General features: G+C 36.7%; 1 protein-coding gene across 10 annotated transcripts in view; it reads right to left on the reverse strand.

Annotated features, from left to right (window-relative positions):
- ROBO1 (roundabout guidance receptor 1) overlaps positions 1–17,459 on the reverse strand; it is a 1,167,403-nt gene that overhangs the window by 512,886 nt on the left and 637,058 nt on the right. For 3 of the 10 annotated variants that reach the window (XM_016941499.4, XM_016941496.4, XM_063806043.1), the window contains exon 3: positions 15,269–15,352. In XM_016941499.4, the coding sequence (XP_016796988.2) occupies positions 15,269–15,352 (84 nt within the window). Of the gene's footprint in view, positions 1–15,268; positions 15,516–17,459 lie in introns of those variants that run through there. The other 7 variants (XM_063806045.1, XM_024355572.3, XM_024355567.3 and 4 more) reach the window with 4 other exon arrangements.

Genomic DNA, 17,459 nt, shown 5'->3' on the forward strand with positions numbered 1-17,459 from the left:
GAGTGTGAATTGGGCACATTTTACACTTTCAGAAATAATATTTATATAATACTATATAATATACATATATCATACAATACTAGTTCACTAACAACTTGGAAGCTCAAACTTGAAGAATTTTCATTTCTGTGTGGCCTCTTGTTACCTGATTTCTTGACTGCTTCTCTGGTGGACTACTTGTGCTGACTTATTCTAGACATTATTTTAGAGGCCTAAGTTCTTTTCTTTCTCCAGCGATTTTGTAAACACCCAATTGACTGAGTAAATCTTCTTAAAATACCCCCTGTCATTTCTGGAGGCCCACCATGCAGCAGATGCTAGTTGTTGGCCACAGGATCTCAATAATGAGAATCTCGTATCTGTTAACTCACCTGCTTGATTATTGATTTGAAGTGAGGGAAATAACTTTTTTTTTTTTTTTTTTTGGAGTCAGGGTCTTGCTCTGTGCCCAGGCTGGGGTGCAGTGGCAAGATCATGGGTCACTGCAGCCTTGAACTCCTGGACTCAAGCAATCCTCTCACTGCAGCCTCCCAAGTAGCTAAGACTACAAGTGTGCACCACCACACCTGGCTAATTTTAAATTTTTGTAGATGGAGTCAGGCTATGTTGCCCAAGTTGTGCTTAAACTCCTGGCTTCAAGTGATCCTACTACCTTGGCCTCCCAAGTCCTGAGATCACAGGTGTGAGCTACCATGCCCACACTTGAAGTGAATGAAATCTGAATGCAATTTGAAAATGAGACATTTTTTGGCAGTGACACTACAGTGTCATAATATATCACTTGTGGCCACCTTTAATGAAGAGCCAATTACTACAAGCCTCTAGAAAACTCAGTGATTTCTACAATAGACTATTATGACTTTAGTAAAGAATACAAGGTCTGTTGGGTGGGCTACCTGCTTCTGATCGCTCTGACTCATTTATAGAAACAATATACCCAGGTTTTAACTTCTTGGTTCAGGCATAATCAGGAACACAGAGAATCTCTTTCGTCTAATAGCCATAGGGCTATTGTAGCCGAAATGTGACAGCATTGCTGGATTGAGGCTGCCAAATTACAATATAGAATGACTTTTTACCTTAACCAAGCCTCTTGTGTGAAAGTTTAGAGGATCGATTGGGGAATGCGCAGGGCTCTGAAAACTAGAAAGGAATTAGCTGGATGGGTTCAGACAAATCTGAATACCTGATCTCCCAAATTACACTACTTTTCTCTTGCCAGCAGGAAGAGCCCTTTCTTCTTATTGTATGGTGCTGGACCTGCCTCGCTTTGGGAACTGGAGGTAGTTATCACATTAAAAATTACTCATTCACTTTGTATCCCATTCCATCACTGCTCATTACCTTTAGAGCAAAGATCATATTCATTTCCCAACACATCACAGCTGTAACTATTCAACCCAGGGAGAGAAGGCTTACTAGCCTTCTAATAACTTATATCAACAGAAACCTGGACAATATCTACAGGATATTATTCTAATTGTGCTAGACCAGAAAAGAAGAAAATAATTTTAAAGTAGCTGAATTTATTGTTATGGTTGCATTTAATGGAGATACTGGATACAAGGGCTAGTTCAAGCAGCTGGAAATGGTTCCAGCTGTGTGCTTGGTATTGACTAATAAAACTTAGACACAAATGATGTTTTAGTAAATAAGGTTTAGATACCAGGAATTCTTTGGCAGAATGGAGAGAGAGGAATTCATGTGGTTATCAAGCACTTGACATGTGGCTAGTCCAAAGCAAGATGTTTTTCTAAGTGTAACATAGTGCAAAAAATGTGAAGTACCTCAATAATACCTTTTGTATTGATTACATGTTGAAACAATAATATCTTGGCTATATTGGGTGAAACAAAATGTAAGTTTTAAAAATTATTTTACCCATTTCTTATTACTTTGTTTTGAAATATGGCTACTAGAAAATTTAAAATGACACATGCGGCTTGCATCTGTGGCATGGATTATATTTTTATTGGGCAGCACTGATGTAGAAGAATATGAATATTTGAATTGATTTTTCATATGTGACATACTTACTCCTCTTCCAGCTTTGTCTCCTGAAGGGTCCAGAGTCATTCCCTTGAACAAGGCATTTGCACTCCAGAGAAGTGCTCCTGCACATCTGAAAGGCTTTGTCGTGTTTGTTCTTTGTTGGCTAGGGTGAGTTAGGAAGTAACCACCACTGAAATCAGTCCTTGATTTCAGGAGGGATGATAGGGTCATGGAGTGGTCAATCCAAAATGGTCGTAGCTAACGATCAGAGACAAAGCAAACATAGTTTTCATAGTAGTTGATGAACTCCCAAGTTTATTTTGCTGTGGTTTAGAGATTATTACTTCCTAGAATTCAAATACCTGTGATTTACCAAGGTCCAAATGAGTTCATGTCCTTTGTAGGGACGTGGATGAAGCTGGAAACCATCATTCTCAGCAAACTATCACAAGGACAAAAAACCAAACACCGCATGTTCTCACTCATAGGTGGGAATTGAACAATGAGAACACATGGACATAGGAAGGGGAACATCACACACCCACACTGGGGCCTGTTGTGGGGTGGGGGGAGGGGGGAGGGATAGCATTAGGAGATATACCTAATGGTAAATGATGGGTTAATGGGTGCAGCACACCAACATGGCATATGTATACATATGTAACTAACCTGCACGTTGTGCACATGTACCCTAAAACTTAAAGTATAATAAAAAAATAAGTTTTAAATAGAAAAAAATTGAGATGTGGTTAAAAAAAAAAAGACCTAACTTGATTCATAAATTGGAAAGTCATGGTTTATCACCAAATGGAGAGCTCATGAGCCCTCACTCAATGCAGAAGCTTGAAAGAGACTCTTAACTGAGGGAGAAGCCAGGTGGTTGTGAAAAGGACCACAAAATATCAAATTTATGTGCTTTGATTTTCTCTCTGAACTTCTTTAAAGAAAGCCCATTTATCAGGATGTCTGTTTTGAAGAAAGAGAAACACAGGCTAGTTGGTATTGCTAATACCTAGAGATCCAAAACACTAATGTTCCATCAGTCAAAAGATAGAATTTTATCCTAAGTACCTCTGCCCGTGTGCCCAGAAATCCATCTTGCGACAGTCTGCCAGTTTTCGATTACATAATTGAATCAGCAATTGGCAAAATAACACATTGTCTTCCTGGCCCACTGAGTGAGGTTTTTTTTTTCAAGAGAAAGAAGCTTTTAGAATTGTCACTCTATAGTAAATATAAAAATCAAATGAAAGAACACATCCCTGTAAAAAAAATGAAATTATTGGCAAGGTGCAGTGGCTCACGCTTGTAATCCCAGCACTTTGGGAGGCCGACGTGGGTGGATCACCTGAGGTCAGGAGTTCAAGTCCAGCCTGACCAACATGGAGAAACCCTGTCTCTACTAAAAATACAAAATTAGCCAGGCACAGTGATGCAAGCCTGTAACCCGAGCTACTTGGGAGGCTGAGGCAGGAGAATCACTTGAACCTGGGAGGTGGAGGTTGCAGTGAGCCGAGATCCTGCCATTGCACTCCAGCCTGGGCAACAAAAGTGAAACTCTGCCTCAAAAAAAAGTCAATTTTAAAGACTTGAAATATACAATAGGCCTTTATCCTGAACTTACTTCCCATTAAGCTTAACTCTTTGGCTTTTAGATCTCAGAGAATGATGATTATTGCACACATAACTGATATGGTTTGGCTGTGTCCCCACCTAAATCTCACCTTCAATTGCAATAATCCGCATGTGTCAAGGGCCGGGCCAGGTGGAGATGATTGAATCATAGGGGTGTTTCCCCCATACTGTTCTCATGGTAGTGACTAAGTCTCATGAAATCTGATAAATGGTTTTATAAATGGGAGTTCCCCTGCACAAGCTGTCTTTCCTGCCTTCATGTAAGACTTGCCTTGCCTCCCTTTTTCCTTCTGCTATGATTATGAGGCCTCCCAGCCACGTAGAACTGAGTCCATTAAACCTCTCTCCTGTATAAATCACCCAGTCTTGGGTATGTCTTTATTAGCAACATAAGAACAGACTATTACAATAACCCAGTGGAGATTTAAATGTTAAAGACTCTTCCATACATTGTCCCTTTATTAGGGAAAATCAACAGAGACCTTGGCACATGAAATGCAGCTACTTTTCAGGCAAATGCACACTTCTCTCTCCAGTAAATGAACAATACTAAAAACATTTTGCTTTCGCTTTGCAGATATAGTAGCATATATTCACTATGTTACCTAAGAGCTACATCAACTCTCTGTTCTTTATTCCTCTGGGATGTTGATTATCTCTGTCCTCAGCTTATCATCCTGGTCAGCTTTTTTTGGTGAACTTAGGCTCATAGATCTTGGTGAGCAGTAAGCAACCATTACTCTATATGCATTTATAAGGCATCGACATTTCCATGGATAAGAGATAAATCCCACAAAAATTTAGGATTCTACCTACTATTCTTGTGAATTTTGCGGGGTCTAGTCATATCAGGACATTCTCTCCAAAGTGAAAGACAAGTGGCTGCTTTTTGGCTCACATTTTTCATTATATACATTGTGTATGTAGTATTTTTGGATTTTGGAAGAAACATATTCCACATCTGGGTGAGTCAATCCTCTATTCACCAAGGGACCCATCATGCTACCACTTTTGAGTGTGATGCAGAACAAGAGAAGGCTGTCCTACTATTTGGGGAATATGCCTCAGGAAATATAATTGTTCAGTGTTGGGATGTGGTATGGTGCTTCTGGCAAGATCTAATTGTAGAGTCATAGCATAGACCACCTAGGACTTTTTAAAAAAGCAGTGACCTCTTTGGAAAATAATCAATAATTAATCCTCCTTTGAAATCCATCTTCTATCTTGTGACTTGGGTCTAGGAATGATTGAGCCTCTGATCAAGGAAACCCAAATTTTCCCCAAATCATACAACCATCATGAACTGGGTGATGGTTGATCTTTCAAATCACAAATGTGCACTGAAGTATTCTATCATCAAGTGGAGTTAGCATCGGCAAAGCTCAAGTAGTTACTAAGAACACAAAAATGTGCTTTGATTGATTCAGGGATAGTGGCTAAAGGGCTGAATGAATGTTTGGGGTGTTTAGAGGGGAGAACTTTGAAGAATATGTAACAACAAAGTCTGGGTAAGAGATATGAGATGGATCCTTTGAAATGATTTCAAAATATAAAGATATCACTGTCCTGGTGAACACTTACAAATAAATATTTAGCATGGTAAACAATCAGTAATAGTTACTTGGAGTCCCTCAGCGTCTTCCTCCAGCATCCCACTGCTTGCAAAATTGGCTCATAAACAGTGTTTCCAGGGTAGCAGGGATACAGGTTATATATGGGCTTAATCACATGGTATTACTCTCAACAAAACTGAATGATCACCAATACTGCCGATAGCCCAGTCTGCTCATTGCATAAAGCAAGGTTGAGCCATCAATATGATGCAATATTATATCAGGTCTACCAAGCCAAGTTTGTGGCCAAATAATTTTATTGAACTCCTTTCACCATGGAAAAGAAACAAGTAAATTTTGTCCTTAGTTGGGGTAGACGTTCTATGAATGTATTTTCTTTCCTTCTTACCATACTTCCGTGCGTAGCAGACCCACCATCTGTGCATTTACTAAATGCATTGTTCTATATGTGGTTATCATGCACAACATTGCTTCCAACAAAAAAATTATTTTCCAATGATAAAGTGAAGAAAGGACTGAAGATAGGCTGCTATAACAGTATAATGACCAGCCAAAATATTCAGTAGCTTCAGTTATGGCACCATAACTGTCTTATGAGGTTAAAGTTCTTTCCTTAAGGAAGTAGTGTATGTTTTGAACTAATGACAAATTTCTTGTTTCTTACATTGCTTGTCTAGTAGTGATTAGTGCTATTTACCAATTTCAGTTGTTCCTCCATACCTGTGGGTGATTGGTTCCAGGTTCCCCTGCAGATACCAAAATCCATAGGTGCTTAATTTCCATACATAAAATGGCTTAGTATTTGCATATAACCCACAAACCTCTTCCTGTATAATTTAATCTCTTTCTTTCCCTTCCTTCCTTCCTTTCTTTTCTTTCTTTCTCTTTCTTTCTTTTTCTTTCTTTCCTTCCTTCCTTTTCTTTTTCTTTTCTTTTCCTTTCTCTTTTTCTTTATTTTTTCATTCTTTTCTTTCTTTCTCTCGCCTTCCTTCCTTGCTTCCTTCCTTCCTTCTCTCTCTTATTTTCTTTTCCTTTCCTTTCCTTTCCCTTTCCCTTTCTTTCTTTGTTTCTTTCTCTCTTTCTCTCCTTCTCTCTCTCTTTCTTTATTTTCTTTCTCTCTTTCTTCTTCTTCTTTTTTTTTTTTTTTGACAGTCTCACTTTGTCACCCAGGCTGGAAGGCAGTGGTGCAATCTTTGCTCATTGCAACCTGTCTCCTGGGTTCAAGCGATTCCCCTGCCTCAGCCTCTCAAGTAGTTGGGATTACAGACACCCACCACCACGCCCAGCTAATTTTTGTATTTTTAGTAGAGACGGGGCTTCACCATGTTGCCCAGGTTGGTCTCTAACTCCTGACCGTAAGTGATCCGCCCACCTTGGCCTCCCAAATTGCTGGGATTATAGGCATGAGCTACCAGGTCGGGCCAATTTAAATTACCTCTAGATTACTTATATTACTACTACAATGTAAATGCCATGTAAATGGTTGGTATACTGTACTATTATAAAGTTTGTATAAATGTTATTGTTGCATTACTATTTTTAATTGCTTTTTAAAAGAGATTTTGAATCCATGGATGCAGAAGTGGTGAATACAAAAGGCCGACTGTATTTTTAGTTTTTCCTCTTCTAAGAGCCATAGTAGGATTATATGTCCCTATGCTGTTGAAGTTAGGTATGTCCACAAGGCTGTCTTTGGATAAATAAAAGAGCAGAAGTAATCCCAGCATTTTGGGGGGCCAAGGTGGGCGGATTGCCTGTAGCTCAGGAGTTCGTGACCAGCCTGGGCAAAACGGTGAAACCCCATCTCTACTAAAATAATAAAAAAAAAATTAGCTGGGCATGGTGGCACGCACCTGTAGTCCCAGCTACTTGGGAGGATGAGGCAGGAAAATTGCTTGAACCTTGGGGGTGGAGGTTGCAGTGAGTCAAGGTCGCGCCACTGCACTCCAGCCTGGGCGACAGAGAGAGACTCCATCTCAAAAAACAACAACAACAAAAAAAAAAGAGCAGGAGTTACTTCTCTGCTGAAGCCTGTAAAGCCAGTTCATCATTGTACTTGTTGCAGTCACAGAAGCCTGTGTCAAGATGGCACATCTCTTGGCCTCAGGAATCTGAGTGACCATGTTGAATAGAGTGCACCTGACCTGGGTGGCCTAAGTGAGGAAGAAAACTTCCATTTCGTTGCCTGGGAACACTTAAGTTGTGTTGTCATGGAAATCTTACTGTTGCTTGTTACTGTGGCATAACCTACTGTAATACCCACGTATATCACTGCAATACCAACCTGTAGCTGACTAAATGGTTTCTTTCAAGCAACGTAAAGTAACAGTAAAATGTTTTACTTTTATTTAGACACATACGTACTTTTCACTTAGCCCTCCAAATATTAACTTTTTGAAATAAATGGAAGGTGGACTGATGTCTATGATAGTGAAAAAAATATTTACAGGAATAAGTACAAGGAGAAAAATTCATCATTGTCCAAAATTCTCTCTAAGAATGAGAGATTAGGAAGGGTTAGCCAATTGTCTTCTGGTTTTCAAGAAAAATTTGTAGACTGCCAAATATTTCCTTTCTGTGAATTGAAAAACTAAAACAAACATGAAGACAATAATTGCCATAGGGCCACAACAGTAATATAAAGAAGTGCAGAGATGAGACTGTACCCATGGCTTGTGCTCACTGGAAGGTGAGCATCATGATATCGGCATGTACTACTTTGAAGGCTTTTGAGACAGGTACGAGTCTTACTAGGTTAGTAGAGTCATTTCCAAAGCCAGTCGTCCGCAGTCAACCTGAAGAATAGTTCAGCTAAAAATATTAGGCTGGTACAAAAGTAATCGTGTGGGTTTTTTTTTTTTTTTTTTTTTTGCAATTTTTAATGGCAAAACCTCAATTACTTTTGCACCCACCAAATATTAATTTTCTTGCATAAATTGCTGGGTAAACAAAGATTCTTACTGAATTATCCAAATAATTAGCCAGTCACTACTGTAGCTGCTACAACCCAAGTATTATTTGTTTCTTTAAATTTCCCTAAAATTTCTTAATAAAACTTTAAATCTGAATTCTTCATAAATTCTACCTTATGGATGTTGGCATACCTAATGAACACCTGTATATTTTATGTATATTTTGTGTTTCTGAGTGTGTTTACTTACCTAGGCATCCCTAAAATTTGTAGCTTTTGCTTATATTTTAAAAATTGGGCTGGGCGCGGTGGCTCACGCCTGTAATCCCAGCACTTTGGGAGGCTGAGGCAGGCGGATCATGAGGTCAGGAGATGGAGACCATACTGGCCAACATGGTGAAACTCCATCTCTACTAAAAATTCAAAAATTATCTGGGCATGGTGGTGCGTCCCTGTAGTCCCAGCTACTTAGGAGGCTGAGGCAGAATTGCTTGAACCCGGGAGGTGGAGGTTGCAGTGAGCTAAGACCCCACCACTGTACTCCAGCCTGGTGACAGAGCAAGACTCCAACTCAAAAAAAAAAAATTGAAGCAATCTCTCCACAGTTAAAACTATTTATCAAAAGTAATTAAATGAAATTTTTCTATCAAAATCAAGATTTAAAATATTTTATTTAAGTTCAGATACTGCTTTTCCTTCCCCACTATAAAAACTCAAAATGTTCAGCTCCCAAGTTTTCCACACGGAAAATATTATCAAATTACTAACGAGAAATATCTACATATATATTTGTTCACTTGGAAAGGTTTAAGTCTCCAAAGTGCTAATGAGAAACTTTAGTGTTAGAAATAGTGTTAATAAATGTGTGGAAAACACACAATTAACCTTTAATTTTTAAGAAATAATTAAGATAAACTGCTTTAAACTGTTCTTCACAGACTCCAATTATTGTTAGAGCTTAATTTACTTTTTAATGCTCAAATCCACTTGAAGCTCCCATGTCCTGTGTTCTTCAGGAGGATAGAATTACGCATGTCTACTACCTATTGTCCATTATGATGAAAATTAAACCATTTTTCTTTTTCTCTGAATTCTAGGGAAAAGACTTTTGGAGTATGAGACATGAATTTAACCCACGATGCTAATTTCTGTCTCATTTGCTTGCTTGCATATTTTCCGAGAATTGGCAAAATTTCTTAATAATTGAGGTCACCCAAAACAAATCACAAATTTGACACATTTATATTTATTTCCCAGAACTATTGAAAGACTAAACCAATTGATTAAATTGATGTGAGTTGATAATTTTATTTCCAATATAGATTTGTACCAAGTAGAGATGGTTTATCTTCATTTTAAGAAATGTTTATTAATTTCCTGTTATGCATAAATTAGTAATCCATAAGGTTATAAAGAGAAGCTAATGATGGGGCCACCAGATTGATCCACAGATGAGTGATTCATGGATTTTTTTTTTTTTTTTTTTCTTGTTGAGAAAGATTCTAACTCTCTTGACCAGGCTGGAGTGCAGTGACATGATCTCAGCTCACTACAACCTCGACCTCCTGGGTTCAAGTGATTCTCCTGCCTCAGCCTCCTGAGTAGCTGGGACTACAGGCACATGCCACCATGCCTGGCTAAGTTTTTGTATTTTTAGTAGACATGGGGTTTCACTATGTTGGCCAGGCTGGTCTCAAACTCCTGACCCAATGTAATCCATCCACCTTGGCTTCCCAAACTGCTGGGATTACAGGTGTGAGCCACCACGCCCGGCTGTGATTCATGGTTTTGATCTTAAAAGATAGTATACCTCATATACCCCCATGTACTAAGCACAATGATAAAAGTATTTGTGGACAATAAACATAAAGGTTGTTTCCCAGGAAGTTGGAGAAAAAAACAAAGAGTTAGAAATTAGGAGAGAAAAACAAGAGGCTAATGGATCAGTCCAAGAGGCCCACTGCCTGACTAGTAGCAATTCCGAAGGATAGCAGAGAAACTAGAGATGAAAAAAATTATTATAAAAATATTAAGAAAATTTTCCATAACTGAAATAAATAGTTCTCCAGTTTGAATGGGCCCATCTAGTGTCCTATGTTGAAGGAAAACAAATCAACAACAAGCAAGCGTGGACAGAATATCACAAGCACATCCTAGTAAAATTTTTTTATTTTGATATTCTCCAAGCTTTTCTTGAATATGCTTTCTGGAGGACAGGCTTCTTTTAATTAGTGAAGAAACCAGGAAAGAGAAAGTAATTAGATCTAAGAAACAGGAGATCCAACATAAAAGAGTGATGTAAGAAAGTCTTGGGTCTGAAGAGAAACCAGTGGGTTTGGGACAAAAATATGAAGGGTTTAATGAGGGAGGTGTCAGAGAAAATCACAGATTGATGGAATACTGGACATAATTGAGCATCTAGAATGTTAAAAAAATGCAACTATTGACTCCACAAAATAATCAATTGCATACAAAAAAGGAAAGGTACTTACAGTATCATACTTAGCTCTGAAGCAGACTCATCTAAGGATAGTTTGCTTAGTAAAACTAATGTAAACTCTGACTATTAATTTAACAAATAAAGTGACAGTAAGATAATGGAAAAAATGATTAACTATATAATGTTTAATATTTCTGACAAATCTGACATGGTGGATCTGTTCAATTTCTAACTACATGCCCAAATGTAGCTTATAGACACAACTCATTTAAACTCAAGACTATGTGAGATTAGGAAGATGTGATTAATTTTGAACTATTTATCTTTTAGAATATTGAAGCAGACCCCAGGCCCTGTCGCTATTAATAATAGCACTGTCTTAGAGGGTTGTTGTAAGGATTAAATGAGTTGTTGCAGGTAAAGTGCTCAGAAAATGGCCTTGCATGCATGTAGTAATAATGAACACTGGTTATTAGATTCAGTACATACACGTTAAAAATTCACATACCAAAATGGTGTTTTTGCTTAGTTTGAATGGTGAAGCAATACAATGAAGAATGTAGGGAGACACAAGAATCAGTGTCATCATCAATTGTTTCTTGTTGAAATTTCTAAGCATGAGACAAAACAAGGTTTTGGGATTGGATTCTAGTTTATATGGGCAAACATACTCATTTGTCAATGCTTTTCTTTCTTTCTCTTTTGTTTTTTTTTAATAAGACAATATATTTTGTTTCCTTCTAAACAATCATTACCAAACTTTACTTGGAGATAGTGTTGAGTGGTAGAAGACCTAAATACCCCCATTTGAAATTACTGTGAAACCTCTGACATTTCTTGGCTAGATTTTACTTAAATTGACAGTGACAAAACTCTGATAACCTTTTAGTTTTAAGATTTTAAATTTGTATATCACATTTCTTCCAATATTCTATTGTAAATATAGGCACCTATTCCTTAAAACAGACCTGTGGAGATGGAAGACATTTTCTTATTTTAGTATGTAAAATTAGGGACAAAGGGTATATTTTAGACATTTCAAGTCAAATTTACAGACTTTTTTTGTTACTCAGAAAAAGGAATAATGTTAAATTCCTTTCCTGATTACTGCTTTGTAAAAAGATTAAGAATGTTAGTAGGATTTCATTAGCACCCACTTATTCCCTGAATTTTTAATGTATCAATAAATTTTTCTTTAAATTTTGTGTCCTTGTCTAAAGTTTTTGCCAGAAATCTATACATAAATTATATGTATATTTCAGAAATTTCAATATTCTTAGATTTATTACTTAATTTTTTTATATTTGTGAAACACTATATGCACTTCCAGCAGTCAATAAACACTCTGTTCCTTTCAAAAGCCTCTTCAAAAAATCATTGATTATTACATATTCAGACTCTTTTGGATGTATGTTTGACCCAATAAAGTGCTGATTTGAAACCTCTTCTTACTTGTTCTTGCAACAAAGGCTATATGCCGCGAACTGTTAAATAACCCCCAATATTTATGACACGCGTGGTTAAACAAGAAATGGGCCACTTCACTGTAAATAATGCCCAAGTCCACTTTAATAACATACCACAGTGCTACCTTAGAAATTGTGTTGCATTCATTGATTTGTAAGAGTGAAACTGAAATATTTCAAAACCTTACATGGCTTTATAGCATTGTTTCTAGAGATGGTAAGGAGAAAAGGAATCAATATGTTTCTTCCCTGATAATCTATTTCCATTTTAAAAATTTGATCCCAACTAAATCACTTACACAATTTAGATTAGAATGGTATACAATATACGCAGCAACTACTATTATGAGAGATTATCATTTGTTCACTAGATCATTAGTGGATATATAGATTTTAAGATATATGTATGATATGAGATCCATGCACTCTTGTTAAATGGGTCAGTTTGATAGTGATGCTCCCAAATGGCTTAAGTATCAGAACAGATGTTGTAGTAACAAATTAGCTTGCAGTGGAAATTATACTGTTTTTAGTATTGAAAAAAAGGATAATTAGGGGAATGTAAATGGGAATTTTAGTGAAATAATGATCTTCTTCTTTTGGGGTTATTTCATGTTCCCCCCAAAAATGTTTTCCAGGACTATACAGGTTTATTTTCTTTTTTTATATATACTAAATGTTAGGGTGAGGGAGAAAAGTCTCACATGTTACCTCAATGAAATGAAGCAACATGTAGTAAAAAAATAAACATCTGATGTATAAAATCTGCACTGTCCATTTTGAGATATTGTGTAAATATAGATGCCACAAACAATACCTAATATACTTGCTTGTTAACATCGTTTTGTAACTAACTCATATCAATGACTTACGTGACAATTGCATTGCACATTCTCTAAGTTGCTTAATATGTATATTTTATTTCTTAAAACTTCTTGCTGCTATGCCCAGGGTTATTAAACTCCAGATATACCAAACTCTAGACAACTTACATTAAATATATAAAAGTGTTCCTGGACAGATAGGCCATCTCACTTTCCTCTGAACTCAATTTTCTCTAATATAAAGGTTCTATCTACTCAATTATCTGTGACTCTAGTACAGGGAATTCATACATTCAGACATTCACACACATGCACGTGCACACAAAAGAAAACAATATCTGTAGGTAATTTTAACTAATATTTTTAACTATTACTCCTCAACTATATAGCCAATTGGTATCTTTCTTTACAGTTGTCATGATGCAGTCAACATTATTTTTTCTACTTTATTGTTCTTATCACTTGCAATGGAAGTTATAATGAATATAAGTATGGTTAACATGCAAACAAAAGAGACAAATAACATTTTTTGATTTGTATAGCAGAAGAGAGGTTTCTGAGTAATCAAGAATTTTCCAAAACAAAATATACAGAATAGACTTCCTTTAGCACTAGGTTGTTAAAGACAGTTACAGTCTCAGGAACAAGATTATTCAGAAGATTGTCTTTCAGTCACTTTGCATTAAATTGTAATACTTTAAGTTAGTTCCATTATAGACTATAAAGATAATTTTATAAGTTTATTTCCTCATGTTAATTTATCTAATGATATGTTTAATAGGACAAATCTGACACCTGATTAACCTGAAGGGAAAAAATAAAAATGAAAAACATTAATGCTATATTTAATCTGAAATGCATTGTTATTTAAATTCTCTTAATTCAAGACTCCAACATGATTTATTCATTACTTATACATAATTTTTGGGAAATCCACAAAAGATAAAGAGCAAACCCTATTATTGTATCAAAACAATGCTGTTGTTTAGACTGGGTGAGTACAAGGGAATAGAACTAAGAAGCACTGGCAAATTAGGATACCCCTGAGAAAGAATACTACCTTGGATTCCTCCTTTCACAAATATGAACTTCTTTGGTATTGACGGTATTAAGGGATAACATTTACAACTTTTTTGTAGCTAAGTTTCTGGGAAAGTATCACACAAACTCCCTCACCATCCCACCCCCATAGACTTTCATTTGTTGGTCTTTGAATCCTCATTCTTATGTTGGAAGACAGGAAAAATGCAAATGAGTTATTTATAAGAGCAAAACAAATATACCAATATTAAAGTTGTTTATAAAGGTCTTATTAACTGTACTACTTATTTCAAGTGTTTAAAACCTACAATTATGTAGGCAAGGAACAAAACTGGAGAATGATATTTATGAAGACTGTGAGGATGCTTCAAAAGTAAAATATCAGTCTATTATTTTATCTAAAGTGAAATGTGCCTATTGAATTATGTTTTTCTTTTAACACCGTCATCTATATGATTGTTATGATACAGAAGAGGACTCTATCATCTCTAACCCTAACTACCCCACCTCATACACACACAACCTATCCACACAGCTCAAAACTTAGCAAAGTCTATGGAGAACTGTGTTAACAAGGACCAATGAAGAGAACATTACAAATAGCTAATCTTACAAGACCACTGTTACAACATTATCTAATTCAATGGGTTATAAGTGATGTCTTGTATTCCTTCTCCTTACCTAAAGTTTTAGTCAAATTATCTCAGAGTTAGAGGTATAAATTATACAATTATATTTAGAACAAAAAATTCCATGTGACACATATATTTCCAGGGTGATCATTCTTAAACATTTATATATCAATTATTTCTAATACAATTAGTTAATTTGTTACTATTATGCTGGTGTACACATGCATCTATTTCAGAAGTCGTTGGTGTATAAGGTAACAATAAGTCATGCAAACACAATCCAAAGATGTAAGTTGGTGATTATGAATTACATCGCTCTAAGAGTTTTGCTTTCTTTTGTTTTTAAGACTACAAGTGTAAAAAAAAAAAAGTACAGATAAATTTGAATCCAAATTACTTGCAGGTAGTGTTTTTTTCCTTTATGATAACAACTTAGTCAAATATTAAATTTCTAAGAAAATATCATTCTAAAAATACTAGCAGTATCAAAGTTTCAGATTGATAAGCATTCTTTTGTATTAAACATAGTAAAACAATAAGAATGATTACAGTTTCCATGTACATTTCTGTTCTTAAAAGTGTTTACTTTAGCAATATGATCTGATATGAACAGAATGAAGTTTGAAAAATGAGAAATTGTGGTTGTTAGCTGGAAGCAGGGATGATTCGATTAATTTTATACAGGTGGTTGATGGTTGATGGAGGTGGAGGCATTTCAGGAGGAAGTTAGTATTTGGGAAAGAGACACTCTACCTGTATAGCCCAGCGAATTGTCATCGTTATCAGAGGTGGGGATTGGCGTCCCGTGGTCGTTCCCCCTCGCTACATCTTCAGGGTCTGTCGGAAACAACACCAGAGCTGCTGATGGGGTCACAGTAGTAACAGTAGTTGCCATTTCGATCACAGCATGTCCAGACACAAGTAAATCCACATGTGACAGAAAAACACACAAGGACAACACACAGCACGCTTCATCCTTGCCCCTCCTGCGGCACACTAAGCCCTGCGAAGGTCTCAGCATCATGGTTTTTACAGTTTCTACTTTTTCTCCTTAATTTCCCTAATTCTCTGCCCTGCCTGCACCTTTGCTGCACTTCAAAGCTGGCGAAGGGCTCCGACTGCCCTCTGTGAGGCCGCCAGCACGGACTGAGAGAGCATATGGAGGAGGGAGAGGGCAGGGTGGCTGAATGCTAGCATTGCTAATTTTCTACCTTATTGTTAATCAAAGCTATTGACTGTGATCACTCCCCATCATCGCTTCATCTCCTGGCAATTACAGACTCCAGAGATTGTACCTCATATGAGGCAGGGAGGATGTGGGGAAAAACAGGTCTTGTCAAATAAGCGGGAGGATGTTAAAAATGTCATACTTTTTTCTGAGAAACACGGAAGAAAACGGTGCAACATCACGTCTTTCAGAAGGCAACAATCTCTCGTCTTAAAGGACTGATATAAATTTACTGCAATGAATGCATGACTGAAACACATCTAACTTTGGATATTTTGGGTTGGATATTTTAAAACATTCCAAAGTATTGGATATTTTAAAACATTCCAAATTCCGTATAAGTATTTTCATTCATCTATGCTTATTTTTCTTAAATAAAAAATGCATTTTTTCTGTTTTTCTTAAATTGCACATTAATTTTCCCACGCAGAATTTTAGAGTGGAGGCTAAGCACAACAACACTCCAGTTTCCATATCCAGACTCAGAGTAGCAGAGGAGCAGTATGTGTGTATATAGAAGCTCAATGACACTACCAAATTTCCCTGGTGCACACTCTACCTGTCATCTATATGTAAGATAAGTATGAGCAGTGTTTATAGGTCTGCTACTGAGAAGCAGACACAGACGCAATAAAAAACAAGAGTGTACCTCCTAAATCGAATAATGTAGAGCCATAGGTCATTCAAGTTCTGATGTTCTGCGGGATTTCAAGAGAATCACCTTTAACATTATCTACAGAGGAAGGATTTCTTGTTCTGAGCAGTGAAGAAGCGCAGATGTTTACTCGGGGAACAGTGTGTCACTTATGGCTGAGCCAGTGAGTACATGCAGGTACTGCCCCTCTAGAAACATCACAGAAGTCATTAATTTTGTGTCTCCACTAGCTAGGTCAACATATTTTATCTTAGACACAGCTATTCAGGGATGATTTAGAAATTCTTAAAAAAGGAATACAAAGACTAACATGAGTCCACTTGGTTTTTTCATGCGGCATATTTCCCCCCCTAATCTCCCTGCTTTCCCTCCTCCTTCCCATAAGTGCCGCGTAATTATAATAACCTGATGTGGCTAAAACGAAAAAAAAAAAAAAGTTAAGATCTGTGCAGACAAAAGAGAAAAGATACTCATTCTTGCTTTATTCATCCTTGCCTCTCTAGTGATGGCTGTTGTCATTTTACCCTTAAAATAGATGCTGCAAGTGATAAGGCAGAAAAAGCGTCCACTTTACCTTTCCGGCCCGTGAACTTATTACACGCACACGTTGTTTAGGTCAAACTTTTAAGCCACATCAGTGAGAAAGAATGGGGAGCAGGCATTTTTGTGTGTTTTGAGGCAGTGTTCACAATGTTCTGTCACAAGTCATCTTGCTCATGCAGACTAACCAAATATAAGAGGCTGTTGTAGGAAGATCATCAGAAATTGCTTGGTCAAATGCATGAAACGGCTTTTAAGAAAACCACCCTGCTTACCTACAATCTTGTTTTAAATGATAGAATGTGTTTAGAATCACTTTAATTTTATGAATTATTTTTTAGTAACACAATGCAGACTTTTAAGGGAAGTTCTACTTTTAATTTACAAGCAATCAGTTATTTAATGTGGACGCACACATTTCTAATCACTCTGTTACAAATACTATACAGATTCATCCAAATCCACAATATAAATTAAATCAGCGTGTCTACACAATATTACAAGACTTTTGGGATGAGGTT

The sequence above is a fragment of the Pan troglodytes genome, chromosome 2, assembly GCF_028858775.2.
Source record: "Pan troglodytes isolate AG18354 chromosome 2, NHGRI_mPanTro3-v2.0_pri, whole genome shotgun sequence".
NCBI classification, from domain to species: Eukaryota; Metazoa; Chordata; class Mammalia; order Primates; family Hominidae; genus Pan; species Pan troglodytes.